The 23158-nt window shown below is 36.6% G+C and overlaps 1 protein-coding gene and 1 long non-coding RNA gene across 4 annotated transcripts in view; one reads left to right on the forward strand and one right to left on the reverse strand.

Annotated features, from left to right (window-relative positions):
- LOC120475376 (uncharacterized) overlaps positions 1-23158 on the reverse strand; it is a 69062-nt gene that overhangs the window by 44849 nt on the left and 1055 nt on the right. The window contains exon 2 of one of the 2 annotated variants that reach the window (XR_016150786.1): positions 3323-3469. This is a non-coding gene — a long non-coding RNA (uncharacterized LOC120475376). Of the gene's footprint in view, positions 1-3322; positions 3470-23158 lie in introns of those variants that run through there. The other variant, XR_016150785.1, reaches the window with a different exon arrangement.
- Positions 3423-22910, forward strand: shisal1b (shisa like 1b). Of its 2 annotated transcripts, XM_039666057.2 has the most exons (4): positions 3423-3554; positions 7215-7428; positions 10186-10494; positions 19854-22910. In XM_039666057.2, coding segments are annotated over exons 1-4 (591 nt in total). In that variant the 5' UTR covers positions 3423-3487; the 3' UTR covers positions 19855-22910. The 2 variants fall into 2 exon arrangements, with proteins under 2 accessions (XP_039521991.2, XP_039521990.2); XM_039666056.2 differs by lacking the exon at positions 19854-22910 and having other exon boundaries at positions 10186-10498.

Consider the following 23158-nt stretch of genomic DNA (forward strand, 5'->3'; position numbering starts at 1 on the left):
AAAATGTTGTGATTACAAATCATGATTTTTTTTTACAGTGTGTAAATAGCAGCAAAATGAAGTAAAATGGGATACAAACTGAAATACACACAAGTCTACTTTAAAGAGAGCCACTTACATGTCATTCGGCACATTAGACCTATGAAACAAACCAAAACTCTAAAGCATGAACTCATGTTGTCAAACTGTTGGGGAATCCCACTCCACTTCAAGTGACTGAGATCAAGAGGAGAAACAAACACATGTAGCAGAAGCAACTAAACCACAGTGTTTTAGGAACTAACACCTCATCTTCCACATGGATATTTTGTAGATCCATCCTCATCCACAGAACAACGGCATGCACAGAAAACAAAGAGCGAAACACTGAGAGAAGTCTGGGATTTGTCTAGGGTTTCCTTCTCCTGGAGAGCAGCACAATCAGCCCAAATGAGATAAAATTGCCAAACAGTTGCAAAAATAAACATTAAATCCATCACAGACTCGAAATGAATAATCCCAGCATGTAGATTAACCACACTGATTCCACTTAAAACGCTCTCAAAATCAGCCATAAAAGGACTGGTAATTTAATACAAACCCAAAGCCCACTAAAGCCAGTCACACACTGTGCAATTGGACCCTTTTCACAGACTGTGATAACAATCAAAGACTATACGCCAACGACTTGAAATGTCTAAAATGTCACTGATTGTTGTGCTCTAAAACAATAGAAAAAATCACACAATTCTTCTCAGATGCCAAAGACTGTGCACTGGTCTTAGCAATCATCACTCCTGTTTAATGCAGAACACAAGCCATTATAAACCTCTTTTTTGCAGAGTTTTAAAGCAGAGTGCTTTTAAAATATAAGTTACAATCTTTTAGATGAACGAGGAGCATTCATAGAGTGGGTTTATTGCATGTTGCTATGGATGTGACAACAATAACAGATAGAAGATATTATTATAAGAGCATGTGCTTCAGTGAAAAGAACACTTGTGGAAAGATGAATGAGGGAAATCACTCAACATGGCTATTGAAGTCACACATTTCAATCCTACCTGCATGAGTGTTCAAGATGGCCGCTAGTGAACGACTTCCTGTGCCCGTACATTACAAACACTACATCACCCATAATGCAACAAAGCAGGGTCAAATTTGGCTGCTTTAAAGTCCTCCTGAGAATTTCCAATTTACACCTGTGACTGTGAGAGATTTAGAAGTGTTGATGTTTTTCTATGCTAATCTAAAAGAGTTTCTGTTAGTTTCGGTCTGTTATTTGGGGGAGTTTACCATCATGGTGATGAGCGCAACACAAGCTTGGTTTGAGAAGAAATACATGTTAGATGTTCAATATTGCTGTACTCATTCAGCAATTGATATTTTATGCTAATGCTATCAAAGCACTGTTACCAATCAGCATGTTAGCATTTCGTGAATTAGCTAGTCAAAAAAAGCTAGCCAAGTTTCCTCTACTAAAAATATTTAGGTTGAGATCACATGATAATTTGAAGTTTAAAGAATGAACAAGCTTACTCAAATATTTCAAGTTAAGAGCATTTAAAATACAAAAAAATAAAAATATGCGAGTTCTGCTTAGACTGAGTTTCTTAACTTTAGGCAAGACGCCAGGCAAAAACATCGATTTTTCATGCAGTGATCAGTTTTGAGATTTTAGGCTAGTTTACTCCTTTAGTGTTCTTTCAATCTGCTGTAAAGAAAGCGTTGAAAATACACATTAAACATTTTTATTTTATTATAATTAGTTTACTTGCGGCAGTAAATTTCTCCCGAATTTACCAAGAAGGTAGCATTCCAACGCGTCACACCGCGTTCTGTCTGTTTACTGAAGCCAGTCATGACCGGTATCGTTGGAAAGCTCTGAATCTCGTGGACAACGCTGTATAACCCAAATATGGGCATTTCCTTTCTATAACCAATCGTGAATGTCATAAGGGTGATGCTAATGAAAGCTAATGACGAAACCTCATTGGCTACTGCTGGTTTCTGCTTACGTGATTCGCTCAGACGCATCAAGTGGTGTACTCTGCCAATGTTAATTCATTGATTGCCTTATGCCTCCCATGTTATTAAATTATTTATTTATTAAAATCCTTCTTAAATCTTTAAATGCCTTTTTCTCAAAATGAGTTTTTTTGTCATTCTCCACACTGTAAAAAAATATTGTTGGTTTAAAAATTAAGTAACCTGGTTTTCTTAAAATTTTAAGTTGATTGAAATGGAAAAAATGAGTATTCGGAAGATATTGTCAGAGGGATTTGTTAATAAATCATTCCTGGCCTGATTTATGTGACATTTTAATAAAAAATAAATAAATATGGCACAAATCGATTTTTTAAGGGTATGGACAGTAAAGTTTAAATCCTAGGTAATGAAAGCATATATCCTGAAATCCCTCTAAACTTTTTTTTTTCACCTTGTGTGTAAACAAAATGAAAAAATAATTTTGCACCTGGCTTTATCATATTTTCTGAGAATATATATCTACAGAAAATATATGGAAAATTGCATATATTTAATGAGATATTGCCTAATTTGCACAATTAAACATAGACATTTTAAAAACATATAATTCATTTTATATACAGTATATACTTGTGTAAATAGTTTCATGTGTTCCCCTATTCACCTGTAGTGTCTCGCCTTAAAAATTCTGATTAACTCATATATTTTTTTTAGTTTTGCCAACTGAGTTTACAGTGCACACGTGTCTATTTCTGTTTAAATGTTTATTCAGGTGAAACGCATTCATTGTTCATTTATTTCAGTAACTCAACTTAAAAGGTGAAACTAATATATTATATAGACTCATTACATACAAAGTGAGATATTTCAAGCCTTTATTTGATATAATTTTGATGATTATGGCTTACAGCTTATGAAAACCCCAAATTCAAAATTACACATATATATATATATATATATATATATATATATATATATATATAGTTTTTTTGAAATTGCTGTAACGTATTAATGAGTTTACACTGAACAGTTCAGCTGTAATTGGAGTTACCGTGACGACTGCAGCACATCCTCAGACAACAAAGAGAATCATTTTTGAAGCAACCATTATCTCGTCTCTGTCTCTCGTTTACTGCAGTGCTGACTGTAACAGTGTTTGTTCACAACTTTGAAAGAAACTTATGTTAGCCAAAGTTCAGGGAATGTTCCTTGTTAGCTGAGAAAACATCCTAATGTTCATGTGCGCTCATCTTTATGACTTAAAGATACTAAAGAATCCTGGCATCTTTTTTTAGTTTAGGTGGACTAAAATGAAGCCTATGTATAGGAGCAGAGGAAATAAAGTGATTCGTACCGTACAGATGTGTTGGCGTGATCGTAACATCTGCCCTCTTCCACTACAGGTGTGCTGGCAAACTGTCACAGTCATGAACAGAAGTCGGAGATAAAGATGACGTCTGGAAGCAGCTGAAGCTGTCAGGCTTCATGTCTCCATCATCCCCTGAGGGAGGACAAGAAGATGAGTGTCACCAATCATCACTCCTTCAACATCCTGACCATCATCTTCCTCGTTCTGTCTACTACAGGTAAGACGGCTGTTTATAACGTCATCTGCTGATCGGAGCAAACGGAGCCATCAGAAACACTGCGAAACATCTAAAACTGAACCTAACCTTATGTGTTTCTTCAACTATTTTGATTTGTAATTTATTTTAAATTGACTTTATTCTGGGCAATTTTTAACTTTATTAGGGGAAAACTGAATATTTTTCATTTATCATTTAATTTTGGTTTGTGTAGATTTTTGTAGTTTTTAAAATGTACAAATTCATAATTATGGAGAAACAGGTGAAATTAAAGGAAAAAGAAGGTTCAAGTTGAGCAAAAGTTAGGAATTATAATCAACACAATCATGCAAGCATTTACTGTGATTTAACTGAGAAAAATTAAAATTTTTACACAAATTAACTTTAGTTTAAAAAACATTGAAATGAATTTCAAATTAAATAATAAATGAATAAATAAAGTCAAATTAAAGCATAAATATTTGTGTATTTGTTGTTTTAAAAACGTAGTTTAACTTTAAGGCAGATTTAAAGTGACCACAGCAAAGTCAAAACCTATTTTTAAGTGATAAAAATCCACCTGTGGGACACAAAGAAACATCCTCTTATCAGATGTACCGCTCGCCCGCGGTCATTCTTTACCCAGAATCTCTGAGCGGTCCAATTTGTCTCGTCTATTGTCCATCTGTGTGTCTCACTGAGCTTCACCGCTGGGAGACCGAAGCTTCCTGCTTTCACATTGATCGGGTGGCAGGATAGTGTGAGATTAGAGGTCATAAAGCTGGATCAAATCTAAAAACCTCTTTAATTATTTAAGACGGGCGTGAGTCATTCTCCCTGCAGAGAGTTTAAAGTCTTGGACAGCATGGAGAAAATCACCATGAAGCAAACGACAATGGTGTCACAAGTCTTTAGACGCATGCTGTGGTATTATTTGGGGTCGGTAAGATTTTGTAATATTTTTGAAAGAAGTCTCCTCTGCTCAGGCTGCATTTATTGAATCAAATGTACAGTAAAAACTTTTTTTTTTAAATTTTTCAATATTATTACAATTTAAAATAATTGTTTTCTGTTCGAATATATTTTAAAATGTCATTTATTCCTGTGAATTCCTGTGATTAAAACTGAATTTTAAGCATTATTACTCCAGTCTTCATTTATCAATTATTTGATGAATAGAAAGTTCAAAAGAACAGCATTTATCTGAAATAGAAAGTTTGTGTACCACTATTCTTTAAAAGTTGATTTATTGTTATTTATTTATTTATTCATTTTTTGGAAAGGGTGCATTAAATTGACCAAAAGTGACAGTAAAGACATTTAAAAATCAAATCAGCATACAGTATTTTCATGATTTCTTAAGAATCATGTGACAGTGAAGACTGGAGTAATGATGCTTAAAATTCAGCTTATATATATATATATATATATATATATATATATATATATATATATATACAGTATATATATGCATAATATACAGTATATATATATATATATATATATATATATATACACATACATACACACACACAGTCACGGTCACACACACAGTATGCAAGCAAACACGTTTTTCCCTGAAGAGAAAGATTGTAAATTAGCTGTTTATTGCTAAATCAATATTCAATGCATTTTTAGGGGATTTTGGAAGTGCATGAGCATACAAATGCCCTCAACGCTAATAGATATTCACTAAAAGTGTTCACTTTTTTGGAACTAAAGATTTTTTGGATGTGCTTTTAACATGACGCGAAATTTAAAACAAAGTAAAAAGAAATAATAATGATGACAGCACTTTTGTTTTTGTTCATACTGTGAGGGTATTTGGTTGCCACTGACACCTCAGACTATCACAGCTTCTGTTTGTGAGCATCGATTTGGCATCAGGGGAAAATATTCTTCTTCTTACCAACTTGCAACTAAACTTTAATTACTAAAACATTGTATGGAAAGGTTTATTATGCGCTACATTAAACGTTTATGACTCTCAGGCTTTTGTGTTGTCTTCCTTCAAGGCTTAATTAAACCATGTCAAAACCCTCATAATTTGCAGCTCCGTTTAAATTACTTTTGAAGCTTTAGCTCTAGTTATTTTTCCTCTCACATTTGTCTAATTAAATCTGGTAAAGCCTGAAAGAATGGAAACTTGAACTGAAACTGAAGAACATTGTATTTTATCTACACAAGTGCAGATTCATTATAGAAACCGAATGAATCCGAGCTAATTAGGCTGAAGTGATTTAAATTCAATACAAGTGCATATGTGGTGCTGACCGGAAAGAAAAGTGCTATTTCTATAGCATGATGTCTGTGAGCTGTTGAGTCTGAGTGGTTCAGGGTGAATCGTGTCAACATGGGTTAGCGCTCAGACCTCGCTCGCTGTCACTCTCTTTTCTGAATACGGCGATGAATAATGAAGCGGAACTACGACTGTCATGTGAAAAACCCACCAACCCTCGTTGCACTTCCTTTGTGCGTGGGTCCGCATCAGTGAGAAATTATTCCAAGCACGTTTTTATGCTTCAGAAACCATTCGATTCCATTTTCATTTCTGAGAGGTCCACTAAATGTGGTGAGCGTCATAAAATCAGGGGTGAATTATAAATGAAATTCAGTAATTCACTATTTTATTAATTAAAAGACTTAGCTGAAGATCAGTGGTTTAAAAGTGAAATATGCCTGCTTTCGGCAATCCAAATCACACTGTAAGACGTGGATATAATAAACTTGAGTACGACATGTAGGCCACAGCATGTAGACTATACAATGATGATGACATCTATTGAATCGCAGGTTAGTTAGTAGACAAAAAAAAAATGCTCGTCGGGAAAGAGCATTGATGCAATCGGACCCAAGTTCGAATCCGCCTTTTGCCGAACATATGAGATGTAAAATGTATTAACTATCATGAAGGTCTCTAGCGTTATATTTTGCCAATGAACTAAAATCGAAACCATGATATTGTATTTGCCTTCATAAAACACCACAAGACTTTAAGAATAGGCATTCTGTTTTTGCTGGGTATTTAGAGAAACGTGTGCACTTTGCTCACGCGATCTTCATGGTCATCTGGTGTTTTCTCCTAAATAAAAGCTCAAGGATTTATTTCTTGCAAGTGTAGAAATGAGGACTAAAGTATTTTAATTTTCCTATATTATAGTGTAATGTAGACTACTTTTGAAATATTCATTTTCATTTATATAGTATACACCTACATTTATAGGCTATATGGATTTTACGTCATAGGAATAATTATAGAAATCATTGTTACATTATTATAATAATTGTTTGGCATCCTAAAACACCATTGGTAATGTAATGTAGACTGAGACTCTCATAATTAAAAAAGATGTTTGAGCCCTCTTTATTGTCCTGGAACAAATCAATACTTTATCTTTGTTTAACGAGCAGTTCATGGGTTGAAGCTCTTAATTTCAAAGATCACGAGACTGATGCATTTCATTTTCTACATGGCACTTCAATTAACATTGTATTTTTAGACCATTGGTATTAAGTGGCAAAAAATACACCAGAATGCAGGAAATCACATCTACGAAATTCAAAATTTGATGGGGGAGAACATCAAATTTAATAGCAAAGTAAATAGCTAGTCTCTTTTGTCGTAACTGCTAATTAATTTACAATCTAACACCACATGTTTATCAATGTCTTTTCGTGCAGCTCTCTCTGCTCACTTTCGAGTGTGTGAGCCTTACTTCGACCATAAGGAGCGCTACCACTTCGGCTTCCACTGTCCTCGTCTCTCGGACAACAAGACGTACATGTTCTGCTGTCACCATAACAACACAGCCTTCAAATACTGCTGCAACGAGACCGAGTTCCAGACAGTCATGCAGGTCAACCTGACCACCTCACCGGACGGATACGCTCACAAGTGAGTCTCCTGCATTCAACTACACACACGCTGTTGAACCAGATTATTAGACATGGGAAAATGTGCATCAAGTAATAACTTATAAATCAATACTGTGATCCTGGACTTTATGATGACACTAAAAGCCTGGTTGCATCCTTGATTACAAAGTAGTTTCAGAGGTGAGCGATATCTTGAAAGAGTAGGCCTATTGTAAAAGCCAAATGAGTTTTATGGCCAGAGGTCACACCTGCTCTGTTTACTTTCTAACGCTATGAAACGCTTCCCTTCTCATCAAATATTAACTGAAAATATGAACTGCTCCCAGATCATAGCAGCCTCATATTGTCCCTCTGAGACGGTCTCATGACAGCTAATGAAGTGGAAAGGTGCAAAGGCAGGCGGCGACTTACTGAGAGGACGGATGTCCTGGTGGGAAGTCATTTCATTCTCATCTGTGGTCAGCAGGATTCAGCCAGTGATATTTACTGACGGCCTGAGGTTAAATCACCCTCACTGAGTCTCAGAAGCACAAACCAGCAGCCTTGGACATATAAGGCTTTGGCATATAGAGGCATGTCTGTTGCAGATTTGAGTTATTGTGCATCTGGCTAGTATGAAATAACACCACACCACTGTCATAACTGATAAGTGTGTGTGGTTACGGCCCTAAATCACACCCCCCCCCCCCCCCCCCCACACACACACACACACACACACACACACATATGATGGTAAGACTGAGTATTTTAATTCTGGGCCATAATCGCACACACATATAAATAAACGTGATATCAAAATATAGTTTAAAGCTGGTATAAAAATGTGAAGCATCTTTAAGAAATAACATAACTTTACTTTGCATATTATAAGAATTAATATTATTTAGACCAATAATTTCACACCAATAGTGACACAATGGCCTGCACTGTTTGTCAACATAGAAATAAAATGTTTAATGTAGAAAAGTCTTTTATTATTATTATTATTATTATTATATGAAATAAATTATTAAATTAATAATAATCTATAATAATGAATAATCCCAACTCGAATCATAATGGCTTAAATTAATATCAAATATAATAATATTAATCATTTTTATATTTTTATATAACTACTGTCAGAGAAAAAGTAAGACATTTAAAAAAAATTGTCATATAGAAAACATTTTATTATTATTATTATTAACACTGTAAAAAATATATTGTTGGTTTAACTTAAAAAATGAAGTAACCTGGTTGCCATAAAATTTTAAGTTCATTGAAATGGAAAAATTGAGTTAGTACAATGAAGGAGATTGATTTAATCATCAGAAACTCAAAATATTATGTTATCTGAACTACATAAATTATATTAAGTTGCTTTGACAAAAGAAAAAAATGTTGTGATTACATGTGATTACGTAATCATGATAATTTTTTGACTCTGATTAATAATCACAACTCAAATCATAATAGCTTGATTAAATTATTATTTAATATAATAATAGTAGTATGTTGATATAAATATTGTCACAGAAAAGGTAAAATATTCAAATATTTGTCATTTAGAAAATATTACGATTATTATTAATAAAATATCAAACATTTAACATTCATAATAATCACAACTCAATAAATCATAATAGCTTAATTAATAATGTATATTTAATATAATAATATTAACATTTTATATAAATATTATTTAAATCCTGTTACTTGTTTGTTGTTTTTTAATATTTGTAGAGAAATAGTGCGGGACATTTTGCATCAAATAATAGACAAGCCGATCATTTTAATAAAAACATTGCGACCCACATAGATTTTCTTCTTCATAAATCTATTTTGGCAGTAGTATGTCACCAGTTTTTTCTGGAGTTGCAACAATGAAAAAAAAAAAAAAGATATTTTCCAAACTTACTGTTTGGATCTCTTTGATTTGTTTTACATCAAATATTAAAGTGAGGATTCAACTATCATATTTATTATTTGCTTAAAATGTTAGCCAGTAATTCTTGCTCAATCCTGTTTACTTCCCATTCCGGCGAGGTCTGATGTTGGACTCTGGGTACCAGCATCAAAGAGTTCTGATATCACACACACACACTGAGATATCACACACACATCTGTTCCCCTAATAACACCATATATTATGAAGACCTCAAGATTGTCCCTGTCAGTTGTGGCCTTGTCTGACAGCGTAAGGCCTGTGCTTCATCAAAGTGGAAGTTCTGCTATTGCCTTTACTGTCGTTTTCTTTCAGTCTGTGCACGAGATTTTCTTCAGAAGGAACTGTAAAACACTTTATTAAAGGGATACTCCACCTTTTTTTGGAAATGGGTTCATTTTACAACTCCCCAGAGTTAAACAGTTGAGTTTTACCGTTTTCGAATCCATTCAGCCGAGTTTCTGATATTTGGAAGAATATCAGTAACCAGACAGTTTCTGGTCCCATTGACTTCTTCCATAGACCAGAAACTGTCTGGTTACTGATATTCTTCCAAATATCAGAAAATCGGCTGAATGGATTCGAAAACGGTAAAACTCAACGGTTTAATTCTGAGGGAGTTGTAAAATGAGCCTATTTCCCAAAAGAGTAGAGTATCCGTTTAACACTCAATGCCTATAACACTAATCAAGTTTGAATTTATTAAAGTGCTTTAACTTTTATAAGACCACTAGCGCTGCTAAAGTGTTTCCATCCATTCCTCAAGGCTTTTTGATACTGTGTATCATAAAAATGCTTGTTTATGGCCACATAAAACATTAAGTGCATCTACTTTTTTCTCTGTCGCAGCAATTACTCCGCTTTAATCGGCGTGTGGATCTATGGATTCTTCGTAATGGTGCTGCTGGCAATTGATTTCCTGTATTACTCGGCCATGAACTATGAGGTGTGCCGGGTGTATCTGGAGAAGTGTGGGCTGGGGGGCCGCTGGCTGAAACAGGCCCGCACTCAGTGGCACGGGGACGGACAGACCGCTCAACCCGCAGCTCCAACACAACCTCAAGAGACACATCAACACGGCTGCAGTCAGGCCAGACACAGCCTGACGGGAGACACGTCGAGTCCAACACAAACCACGCACAACACGACGACGGCCTGGTGAGTGAAACACACCGCAGCTTAAAGGAGCAGTTTTTCTTCAGTCGAAAAGAAATTAAGGCTTTTGATGAAAATATTCCAGGATTTTTCTCCATATAATGGACCCCAACAGTTTCAAGGTCCAAATGATTCCAGTAGGGTTGGGTATCGAGAATCGAGTATCGATTGGAACCGAGACTAACTTTTCGTTTTTCCCGGAATCGTTCAAAAGTTAAAATTTCGATTCCTAGTTTCGATATTCACAGTCCGCCGAGCGGAAGAAGAAACCGCTGAACAACACCAACGAAGAAGCGTCTACCGGAAGTGTTGGCATAACCGCGCGAGTCGAACATGAGTAGCTTACGTCGGCGATCCAAAGTGTGGCTTCACTTCTTTAAAAATAACGAAATCTCGGCAAAATGCAAAATTTGTGACAAAAGGAGTTTTTTTTACAAAAGTATTTTTACAGGAGTATTTCCTTCAGAAAGGATTATTTCTTTCAGAAAAGCCATTGGTTAGCAAGGTTAGCTAAACTTTTTTGACCCTGCCTCTTAAAAGAATCGGAATCGAGAATCGTTAGGAACCGGAATCGAAACGAGGAATCAGAATCGGAATCAGAATCATTCAAATTCAATCGATCAGTCATTTCAAAAATAAATGACAAAGTTTAAGTTTTATAAGCACAAATGCTCACCTTGCTCTGTTTTGTGATGCGCATTCTTGACTCTCCTGTTTGAACTCGTTCATCAAAATTCCGTTCATTTCAACTACTTGGGTGAGGAATAGTGTAATGCGTTTGTAAACTCAAGACTACAACGGGAGTTCAGAAACAGGGACACTGATAGGCCTATAGAGAATAACTCCCACTAAAGTGACATTGTGCTTTCTAACTTTGCAGACCTTTTTCATGCTCAAACGGCAACATTACACACTAAAGAAAGACGAAAATAGATTGGTGTGAGATTGGCAAAAATCTGAGGCTTACAATGGAAGTGAATCGAGCATTACTATTAAAATAAAATAAACATGATTTTACTGTAAAAAAAAAATTGCCTACTAATCCAAACCTCCCAACAACTTTGTTACAACACCATAAAGCCTAACACCCTAAAATGACTGTAAAAATGATTTAAGTTATTCAAGTAATGCACAATTTAAAGGGTTAGTTCACCCAGAAATGCAAATTCTGTCAGTATTTACTCACCCTCATGTTGTTCCAACCCCGTAAGACCTTCGTTCATCTTCAGAACACAAATTAAGATATTTTTGATGATATCTGAGAGCTGGATCACTCCTGCATACTAGTCCACAGGCTTCTTGAGGGATTGATACTTGCCGTCCTCGAAAAGTTATTAAAGACATCGTTAAAATAGTCCAAGTGACTACAGTGGCTCAATCTTAACTTTATCAAACGACGAGAACACTTATTGTGCACAAAAAACAACAAAAATATTTATTTCAACTATTCATTTACTTCTCTGTCTGCCTCTAGTCAGGTTACTAGTTTAACAGCGTATGATCTGTTGTTGTACATTACATGCATCACACACATGACCAGCGTCGGCCAATAGTGAGCCTACGTGACGTAGCTCTACGCTCTCACACTACAGTATGTTAACAGACTACAGGCCCATAGAGAAGGAAGTGAATAGTTGAAATAAAGTCGTTATTTTTGTTGTTGTTTTTTTGCGCACAAAAAGTGTTCTCGTCGCTTGATAAAGTTAATATTGAGCCACTGTAGTCACTTTGACTATTTTAACGATGTGTTTAATAACTTTTTGAAGACGGAAAGTTTCAATCCCTGAAGAAGCCAATGAACTAGTTTGGAGGAGTGATCCAGCTCTCAGATTTCATCAAAAATATCTTAATTTGTGTTCTGAAGATGAACGAAGGTCTTACGGGGTTGGAACAACATGAGGGTGAGTAAATACTGATAGAATTTTCATTTCTGGGTGAACTAACCCTTTAATTGTGGGTCCTATAATTTCTTTAAAACCCTTATTTCTGCTTTTAAAGAAAGACACTGCAAGTGAGGATGACATTAAAAAAAAATAACTAATGGATATCACCATACTCCCCCAGTTGGATAGTTAATCACTATTCATGAAGAAAATTCAAATATTATGTGTGCAAATGAATTATGCACTAATTTGCATGTATTTCGAGACATCTGAATATTGAATAAAGCCAGGTTCAAAATTCTTGTTTAATTTTGTTGTGATATTAAAAGTTTTTACATAAGGTATTTTAATATCACTCAAATCAGAAAATACTAGCAACAGAAAGACAAAAAAGTCAACATGTTTTTAGGATTAAAATGCTGTAAATAAATGAAGAAAACACTCTAGAATATAGGAATACATTTTCAAAAAAATGGTGTATTTAAGTGCTTCGGAAGTTAAGTTTTCTGAGAAAAACCTAATTTAAGAAAAAAGCCTTTAAATATATGTATTGCAATTGAAACCTACAGATGCAAATACACAAAGTGCAATTAAATAAACACTTAAATGTCTAGGCTTTTTTTGAATGTTTTCTTTCCACCAGTGCGACAGAAGTGTTATGGAAGCAATATAGCCCAAAATCTCAAAAATTATTGATTGATTTTGCCTGTAGTGTCTTGCCTCTCCATAAATCATATTTATTTACTTCATTTCAACCTCCTTTTTGCTTTTTTAAGAAAATGAGAGGGGGGTCAAAATTATTATAATGGATTGAGCTTAACTTACTCAACTTGGGAATATTCTTAAACACACTATTTCATAACCCTCACAACCTTTGCAATCCATGCTAAATTCAACAGACACAAACACACTAGTGGATTCTCCTCACACTTACGGGTGTCCTCTCAAGGGAGGCGCGTGCGGTTACTCATATTTGGCCATGAACCAGATGCATAATCATCATCCCGAGCTACAGATCCAACGCTTTAAAAATACCTTTTTTCGTAATAAACCCCAGATCAGTTTGCTAGCAGAACTAGGCCACAATCGAGAATCATTTTTCTGTTGCTATAATGCTGTCCTTGATTCTGACATATCCAGGTCAAAAATGTTAAAAAAGTAAACAAAAACTTCACTACAAACTCTTGAAAATAAAAAAATAAAGAGCTCCTGTCATTTTCTGTCTGGTTTATAGGAAACTTACACAGTTTAATTTATTATTTGTGACAAATAAAGAGTTTTGGGTCTGAACTATTAACATTCTTATTTGCATATTCATCATGAATTATGACTTCAGTAATAGCATTTGCTGTTATTTGACATTTTAACGGTTTCCCTCAGATGCTATTCCTTGAAGTTCGTCTCAAACAAGTATTCGATCGCATGAATCTCGCTAACTCTGTGAAATCCAGTGACTATCCGTGGGTGTGCTGCTCTCTGAGGACGAGAGGGACGCACGCATTCACTATTCTCTTACAGTTCACAAGTGTGTCAGCAAGACACTGTAGCCGCGTTAGTGTGAGTGAATACCCATCTAATTAAGCCTGTCGTTGGTGCCGAACCCTCTCATTAACAATCACAGGAGTCTCAGAAAGCTTCAACCTCCAAGCGGAGACTTTGAATCTCTGCCGCAAGACAGACGAGGGAGACTGACACTGAGATTTCATGTGTGAGATTTACAGCAGGCACAACTCCAACAATCTTTGAGTTTAACCTATCATGACATCTGACACAAAGCAAGTCACTTCAATTCTATTTATGCAGTTGTGCTGGCCCCGCCCACAGTGAAAATGTCACATGTGGGCTCAGAGTTGGATGGTCGACATCCTTAATGCCCCTTCCCCAAAAGCATTGTGGGAAATTACTGAATGGGGTCGAGAGGAGAACAGAAAAAAAGAAAAAGACTTTGGTCCCTGACCAAAATAGAACTAAGTGAATTCAATTACTGCTCACGGTCTATTCATGAAGCCATTTATATGGGTCAGCTCTGCCCGTTTACTGTGTTTGTTTGAGGGCTACGTGCAGTTTCCCTCCTGCTGGCCTGAGAAAACACTGGAGGGGTCTTTAAATGGCATCGGATTCTTGTATTGTGTGATCTAGAGAGGGGCAGAAGCCTGGGGGACGATCTTTGCAACATCTGGTTTGACTGACGCGTCATGCATGGGAATCAGCTTTAAAAGGCTATAAACAGGACGCATTTTATTAAGAGACATTTTTTCAGTGGCCCCTTAAGACACATTGATGGTTTTAGCGATTAGATCCTGGCTGCTCAGCATGTCAGAATGATGGTTTTTTGGACGTAGTCAAACACTAGAGAAAACATTTATTGCTAGGTTGTTCATTATTGCCTTTAGGACATTGCGGAAATCTCTTCTGAAACTCTAGATGGCACATGTGGGATTACAGGGGTCTTTTGACTTTGCTCTCAAATGTTCCTCGAGAGAAAATGTCCCCATTCACTTTCAGTTTAATCTATTTGCTGTCAATGAGAAAGAATGGAGATTTATGTGTTTAAAGTACATTTGGGAGCTGATATGTGCGTTCGTCTGCCGACTAAAACCCTGCAGTGAAATATGGTGAAATTGTTTACAGTGTCATCTTTTTACCGCAACCAGTCCAATTCCCAAGCTAATAATTCTTGTGACTTGTTTCTTTTTAATTTATCACAAACATACAGTGCAACCATTGAAGTCAGATTCCCGAGAAAATGACTCTTATGACCTGGTTGTTTTGACTGAATCACAAACATACAATGCGACCAGTGCAGTCCGACTCCTGAGTTATTTTTAGAGACAAACATTCAGTGATTTGTGAATTCAGATTGCTGAGAGATGACTCTTATGAGCTAGCTCTTTTTAGCGAATCACAAACATACACTGCAACCATTTAAGTCTGATTTCCAAGAGAATGACTCAAATGAGCCAGTTCTTTTTAGCGAATCACTAATATAATGTGACCAGTGAAGTTCGATTCCAGAGAGAATTATTTTTATGACATGGTTCTTTTGAGTGAATCACAAACATACAACGTGACCAGTGATGTCCAATTCCAGAGAGAATGACTCTTATCAACTGACTCTTTTGAGTGAATCATAAACATACAGCGTGACCAGTGATGTCCAATTCCAGAGAGAATGACTCTTATCACCTGACTCTTTTGAGTGAATCATAAACATACAGCGTGACCAGTGATGTCCAGTTCCAGAGAGAATGACTCTTATCACCTGACTCTTTTGAGTGAATCACAAACATACAGTGTGACCAGTGAATTCCAAGACCTGCGCTGATGACTCTTGTGTGAGTCATTTATTTTGAGTAAATCACAAACATACAGCGTGACCAGTGATGTCCAATTCCAGAGAGAATGACTCTTATGACCCGACTCTTTTGAGTGAATCACAAACATACAGCGTGACCAGTGATGTCCAATTCCAGAGAGAATGACTCATATGACCTGACTCTTTTGAGTGAATCACAAACATACAGCGTGACCAGTGATGTTCAATTCCAGAGGGAATGACTCTTATGACCCGACTCTTTTGAGTGAATCACAAACAAACAGCGTGACCAGTGATGTCCAATTCCAGAGAGAATGACTCTTATGACCCGGCTCTTTTGAGTGAATCACAAACATACACCATGACCAGTGATGTCCAATTCGAGAATGACTCGTATGACCCGACTCTTTTGAGTGAATCACAAACATACAGCGTGACCAGTGATGTCCAATTCCAGAGAGAATGACTCATATGACCTGACTCTTTTGAGTGAATCCCAAACATACAGCGTGACCAGTGATGTCCAATTCCAAAGGGAATGACTCGTATGACCCGACTCTTTTGAGTGAATCACAAACATACAGCGTGACCAGTGATGTCCAATTCCAGAGAGTATGACTCGTATGACCCGACTCTTTTGAGTGAATCACAAACATACAGCGTGACCAGTGATGTCCAATTCCAGAGAGAATGACTCATATGACCCGGCTCTTTTGAGTGAATCACAAACATACAGCGTGACCAGTGATGTCCAATTCCAGAGAGAATGACTCGTATGACCCGGCTCTTTTGAGTGAATCACAAACATACACCATGACCAGTGATGTCCAATTCGAGAATGACTCATATGACCTGACTCTTTTGAGTGAATCACAAACATACAGCGTGACCAGTGATGTCCAATTCCAGAGAGAATGACTCATATGACCTGACTCTTTTGAGTGAATTCCAAACATACAGCGTGACCAGTGATGTCCAATTCCAAAGGGAATGACTCGTATGACCCGACTCTTTTGAGTGAATCACAAACATACAGCGTGACCAGTGATGTCCAATTCCAGAGAGAATGACTCGTATGACCCGACTCTTTTGAGTGAATCACAAACATACAGCGTGACCAGTGATGTCCAATTCCAGAGAGAATGACTCATATGACCCAGCTCTTTTGAGTGAATCACAAACATACAGCGTGACCAGTGATGTCCAATTCCAGAGAGAATGACTCGTATGACCCGACTCTTTTGAGTGAATCACAAACATACGGCGTGACCAGTGATGTCCAATTCCAGAGAGAATGACTCGTATGACCCGACTCTTTTGAGTGAATCACAAACATACGGCGTGACCAGTGATGTCCAATTCCAGAGAGAATGACTCGTACGACCCGACTCTTTTGAGTGAATCACAAACATACGGCGTGACCAGTGATGTCCAATTCCAGAGAGAATGACTCGTATGACCCGACTCTTTTGAGTGAATCACAAACATACAGCGTGACCAGTGATGTCCAATTCCAGAGAGAATGACTCGTATGACCCGACTCTTTTGAGTGAATCACAAACATACAGCGTGACCAGTGATGTCCAATTCCAGAGAGAATGACTCGTATGACCCGACTCTTTTGAGCGAATCACAAACATACGGCGTGACCAGTGATGTCCAGTTCCAGAGAGAATGACTCGTATGACCCATCTGTTTTGAGTGAATCACAAACATACATTGTAATCGGTGGAGTCCGATTCCTGAGGGAGCCGGTTCTTTTAATCGAATCACAGAAATACCGTGCAACCAGTGCTGTCCAATTTCTGAGCGAATGATATTTGTGAAAAACGAACATACACCGCAACCATGCAGTCCGGCGCTAATGATTCCTAGGCTCTTTTAATGAATCTCAATTCATTACAATTCCCAAACCTATTTTGAAGAGGTGGTAATGTTGCGCTGTACAGAGACGGAAGTTCTGGGTTAATGTTGTGCTAATGTTAGCACAGGCTAACCTCTCAGTCTCCTGCTGCTCTGGGACTGATCTCCCAGCTTACTCTCTGCCCCGGTCTGGTCAGGGGTACATATGTCTATTTCACACCAGAGACGTGGCCTGGATTTAGAGAAAGAACTCAGGCAGCACATGGTGTATTATTAGAGAAGGTCTGCCAACTCACTGTCTCTCTCTCTTGTTCTGTGGGCAGATTTCTTAAAGAGCGTGCAATGAAACCTGCACTTGTCATGTCCATGTGCTCCAAGAGCTGAACCAAACACAGCCATAGTGCGACATTTCTGCTGTCCACCTCTTCAGATAGACACACACCGAGGAGGTTTTGCGAGTTACATAAAAAGACGAAACGTCTGCACATATTGCACTCAAAAATGAATTGCATTCACATTTTATTTTGCATCTTGTGCAATTTCAAATAAATTTGCCTCTAAATGTCATATAGAGCAATAAAAACACTTTACATATCAATCAGATGGACTCTTTCTCTTTAAATGGCCAGCTCTAGGTCTGATAGTCAAAGGTCTGGCTGTGTAAGGCTAAGCGTGTGTGTGTGTTTGTAATAAGATGATTTATAAAAAAATCAAGTCCGCCTCCAGTCAGGTGGCTTGTCTATTTTGCCCAATAAATCCGGAAACACAGTCCATATGGTAGCTAATTATCTGTCAGGTGGGTGAAGCAGCGACGGCTTGAGCCGAAGATCCAGCGAAACAGAAATATTGAGAAATATTATTACAATTTAACATTTTCTACGTGAATACAATTTCAAATCTAATTTATTTTATTTTCCCCTTGGTTCAAATCCTCATAGGGCTCCCTATCTGATCAGGGACATTTCTTATTATTTTCAATGTTGAAAACAGTTTTCTTTGCCGAAAAAATGACAATTTTAATAAGCAAGGATGCATTAAATTGATCATACACTCTCAGAAAAAAGGTACAAAAGCTGTCACTGGGGCTGTACCTTTTCAAAAGGAAAACTTTTGTCCATTTTAGGTCCTATACATTTTAGGTGCTAGTATGTACATTTCAAGTGCTAATGTGTACATTTCAGGTGGTAATGTGTAATTTTTAGGTGCTAATTTCAGGTGCTAATAAGTATTATTAGGTGCTAATATGTACATTTTAGGTGCTAGTATGTACATTTCAGGTGCTAATATGTACTTTTTAGGTGCTAGTATGTACATTTCAGGTGCTAATATGTACATTTTAGGTGCTAATTTGTAGATTTTAGGTGCTAATTTGTAAATTTTAGGTGCTAGCATGAACATTTCAGGTGTTAATATGTACATTTTAGGTGTTAGTATGTACATTTTAGGTGCTAATTTGTAGATGTTAGGTGCTAATTTGTAGATTTTAGGTGCTAGTATGTACATTTCAGGTGCTAATATGTATATTTTAGGTGTTAGTATGTACATTTTAGGTGCTAATTTGTACATTTTAGGTGCTGATATGTACATTTTAAGTGGTAATATGTATATTTTAGGTGTTAATATGTACATTTCAGGTGCTAATATGTACATTTTAGGTGTTATTGTGTACATTTTAGGTGCTGATATGTACATTTTAAGTGTTGATATGTACATTTTAGGTGTTAATATGTACATTTTAGGTGCTAATTTGTACATTTTAGGTGCTAATTTGTACATTTTAGGTGTTAATATGTACAGTTTAGGTGCTAATATGTACATTTTAGGTGCTAATATGTACATTTTAGGTGCTAATATGTACCACTAAGGTACCAATATGTAGCCTTTGGGTACAAAAGTGTACCCTTTTAAAAGGTACAGCCCCAGTGACAGCTTTTATTTTTTTCTGAGAGTGTAAGTGACAAAGGTTTTTGGACGTTTTGTAAAAAGCTTTTGATATTTCTGTTATCAGCGATTCCAGAAAATAATAAGGACCATTATTAATTATTAGCATCAATAATAATTGAAAATAAATCAACATAATAACTCAGAGTATGAAAATGATTTCTAAAGGATCATGTGAAGACTGGAGTAACATCTTTCTATCTCTATCTTTATATACATATATATATATAGGCTATAAAACAAAAGATTGATAGACTGTTTAATGTTTCTGGTACTTATTAAAAGGTATTTCAACATTTTCTTTTTTTTTTTACCCTGCAATTTACTTCTAATCACTCTTTATGCTCCCTTTTCAACAGAGACCAACCAAATGTAAGGACAAACTGTTGGAATCCCCCTGTGAAGAAGTGCATTATGGGAAACGTAGTACATGCCCCTGCCACATGGACCTTTATGTCACAGGTGCCTGACTGCCCCAAGCCTCTCCATGTGGTCCAAATCTCAAAGAGCACATCTTTCAACCCCTCGACAAACCCAGAACCTCAACCCAGAATCAGCCGGAAGTGGACAAGTGGGGGAACGAGAGATTCTGAGGTTTGTGGAAGTACAGAACCAGACTTCAGAGCGAGCTGGACTTTGACGGACACAGAACTCAGCCAGGAGGGACCTATGTACCCGTTTCGTGAGCTCTTCTGGATTAAACTCTCTGTAACTGTGCGGTGTCTGTTTATTTATTCATAGTCGGGGAAAGCGATGAGTGATGAATGAAGTCGACAAACCTAATCTAAATGATTCAAGCACTCTCATGACTCTAGAAGTTGACCTTTTGCAGTAAACATCAAAACTCACATGTCGTGGGTGGTTCTGCAGTGAAGATGTGAAATGAAATAGTACGGTGAATGTTCGTTTTTTGATTACTGTTGTGAATTGACATTTTCTCATTTGTAAGAATCAGTGAGGTAGCAAATCGTGTTAAACTGCGCTTTTTTTATTCCCCACATTTTGTTTCATGCCCTAAAGAGTTCATTATGTATGTTTGTCAGGTTGTTTTGAGATGTCTGAAGAAGTGTTTGTTCAGTGGTACTTACTCTATTGATATTGATCGGATGAGTTCATTTCACTTTAGTTTTTGAACGGACCGGTGAAATGAAAACATGATTACACAGTCCTTGAACATGACAAAGCAGGGAGGCGATTCATTTTCAGAAAGGTCAGTAGAAATGATAGCTTTTGTTTGCAAGGAAGCCGTTATCAGCTTCTCATGTCTTGCTTACTCTAGACGAACATTACTGTCAGCCAATCAGATTTCAGGATTTCTCATTAACCAATCATTTCACGGCTACTTGGCTAATTGGCCAAATCTCTTTGAAATTTCAAGAGTGGCATGGTATTAGCAAGATGAAACCAGCTGTTCTGCACCAAACAGGGATTACAGCACATTTGACAGCTTCTTTTGAGCAATAAGTTTTGAATACATCTATTTTTTGAAGTCCAAGGTACAGTTTTTGTCAGACAACAGCCCAAATACACTCGTAGAGCAGAACAGCGCCTCACGGCTGTGCTTCACCATCTTTGGATTGAGGTAATTGGTGGTTCACAAACAAGCTCAAGGTCAGATGGGATTACAGGAGGGAGACGAGATCTCTGGTTTCATCAGGTGTGAGTTTAATTATGATGTCTGTTGGCAGGAGGACAGACGGTGATTCATCACATCTATTCTAGAGCATATGAAAACTGCTGAAGATCTTTGGCCTGCACAACATCACTAGCCTAGCCTAGTCACTTACAAAGCTTGCACCCTGGAGTGTTTGTTTACAAAAAATGTTTCAGCTGAGCTTTCAGCTCAGTTTGACATATTTTCCAAAACAGATTATTATTCTTAAGATTTTTTCTTTTGACACAATTAGTACAAATTCACACAAAAAATGCTAAGGCAATGCTAAGATGTCCAGGTAATATTTCTATGGAAGCTTATTTACCACAAAATAAAAAAGGTTATTGCGACTTTTTATCTCACAATTCTGTCTTTTTTCTCACAATTGCGTGTTTACATCTCGCAAATCTGAAATTTTATCTTAGAATTGCGTGATATAAACTCGCAATTGTTTGTTAGAAAGAATTGTCAGATATAAACTCACAATTGCGATAAATAAACTTTGAGTAATTACTTTTTTCTCAGAATTGCACGTCTCACACGCAATTGGGAGTTTATAACACGCAATTGGGAGATATAAAGCCATAATTGCAGGATGTAAAGTCGCAATTGCGTGTTATAAACTCACAATTGTGAGAAGTAAACTCGCAATTCTGGAGGGAAAAAGTCAGTCTTTATATCTCGCAATTTTGAGAAATAAAGTTATAATAGTGAGATATGAACTCGCAATTGTATAATAAAAAGTGGCAATTATCTTTTAAAATGTTTTATTCTGTAGAAGAGACAAGCTTTCATACATTTCACCTCTAAAATCAAAAGGAAAAAAATCATATTTTACATGAATAATCTGAAGTATGTTACTTTCATGAAAAAATTAAACACATTTCTTTACATTACATTTTGCTTTAAGTATAATTATTGCCATATTCTTATTTACATTATTAGAGTACAATACTAATTTGAAATAAACATACATGAAAGGTAGTAATGCTACCACGATGTTTTTACTTGAAATATTTGTAGAAATGATACAATTTTAACTAAATCTTTTGCATTACAGTAACAATAATTATGTAAAATTTGTGTGATTTTCATTACAATATAAAAAACAATGTAAGAACTCATATAATAGTGTTAAAAATAAGCTTTGTTTTCGTTAAGCAAAATATCATTTCTTATTTTCCAATAGATTTTATTTGGCATGATTTGTGAAATTCACCCATGTTAATAAATGGCTAGAATGTGACATTTAAGAGTGCCACATCAAAATGTGTACTAATGGTAAAATTGCTAGTCACTCTGAATAATTTGACTGAACTCGAATCAGGGATCGGCGAGCAACGGGTGGGTTTTAAACAACCTGTTACCAGCTTACATCTCAACTTTCAATCACATATTGTTCTAGGAAACTAGGAAAGTCATCATTATCATAATTGGATTCTTGCCACTAAGGGAGCTTGAAGTGAATGTCGGGATTTGCTGTACGTGATTGCAACTGTCAAGTCACCGCTAGAAAAAAACACTTCTCGTACAACAAATTACCTAAAAAGTCTAATGTCATGCTCCAATCTTTATAACATGATCACCGTTGCCTTACTGTCAATCTACACCTGTCCGTACACCGTTTACCAGGTGGTTTGGTAAACACACACAAACACGACTCTAAATGTTTCACAAGTGGGTACTATGTACAACGTAGCATTATGTTATACTTCGTCAAATTTGTAGGACAAAGGAAAAAAATAAACTTTTAGAGTTTAAACTTTTGTTTGTGTTATTATTACCACAGTTTATCTCCAGCAGTGACTCAGACTCTTTTTTTGCCTTAGGACTGAGATGATGAGACATCAGCAGGGGGTTTCAGTCGAACATTTCTGGCGTATTCCCCCGTCAACCACAGAAATCACCCCACCAGTGCACATCATTAGCCGGCTTGGAGAGGACACAGAGGGCGAACTGGACAGGGACGAATGTTTTGTGTCTCCCAGGCCCATCTACCCATTTAATCTG

The sequence above is a fragment of the Pimephales promelas genome, chromosome 25, assembly GCF_988280905.1.
Source record: "Pimephales promelas chromosome 25, fPimPro1.hap1.1, whole genome shotgun sequence".
Classification (NCBI taxonomy): domain Eukaryota; kingdom Metazoa; phylum Chordata; class Actinopteri; order Cypriniformes; family Leuciscidae; genus Pimephales; species Pimephales promelas.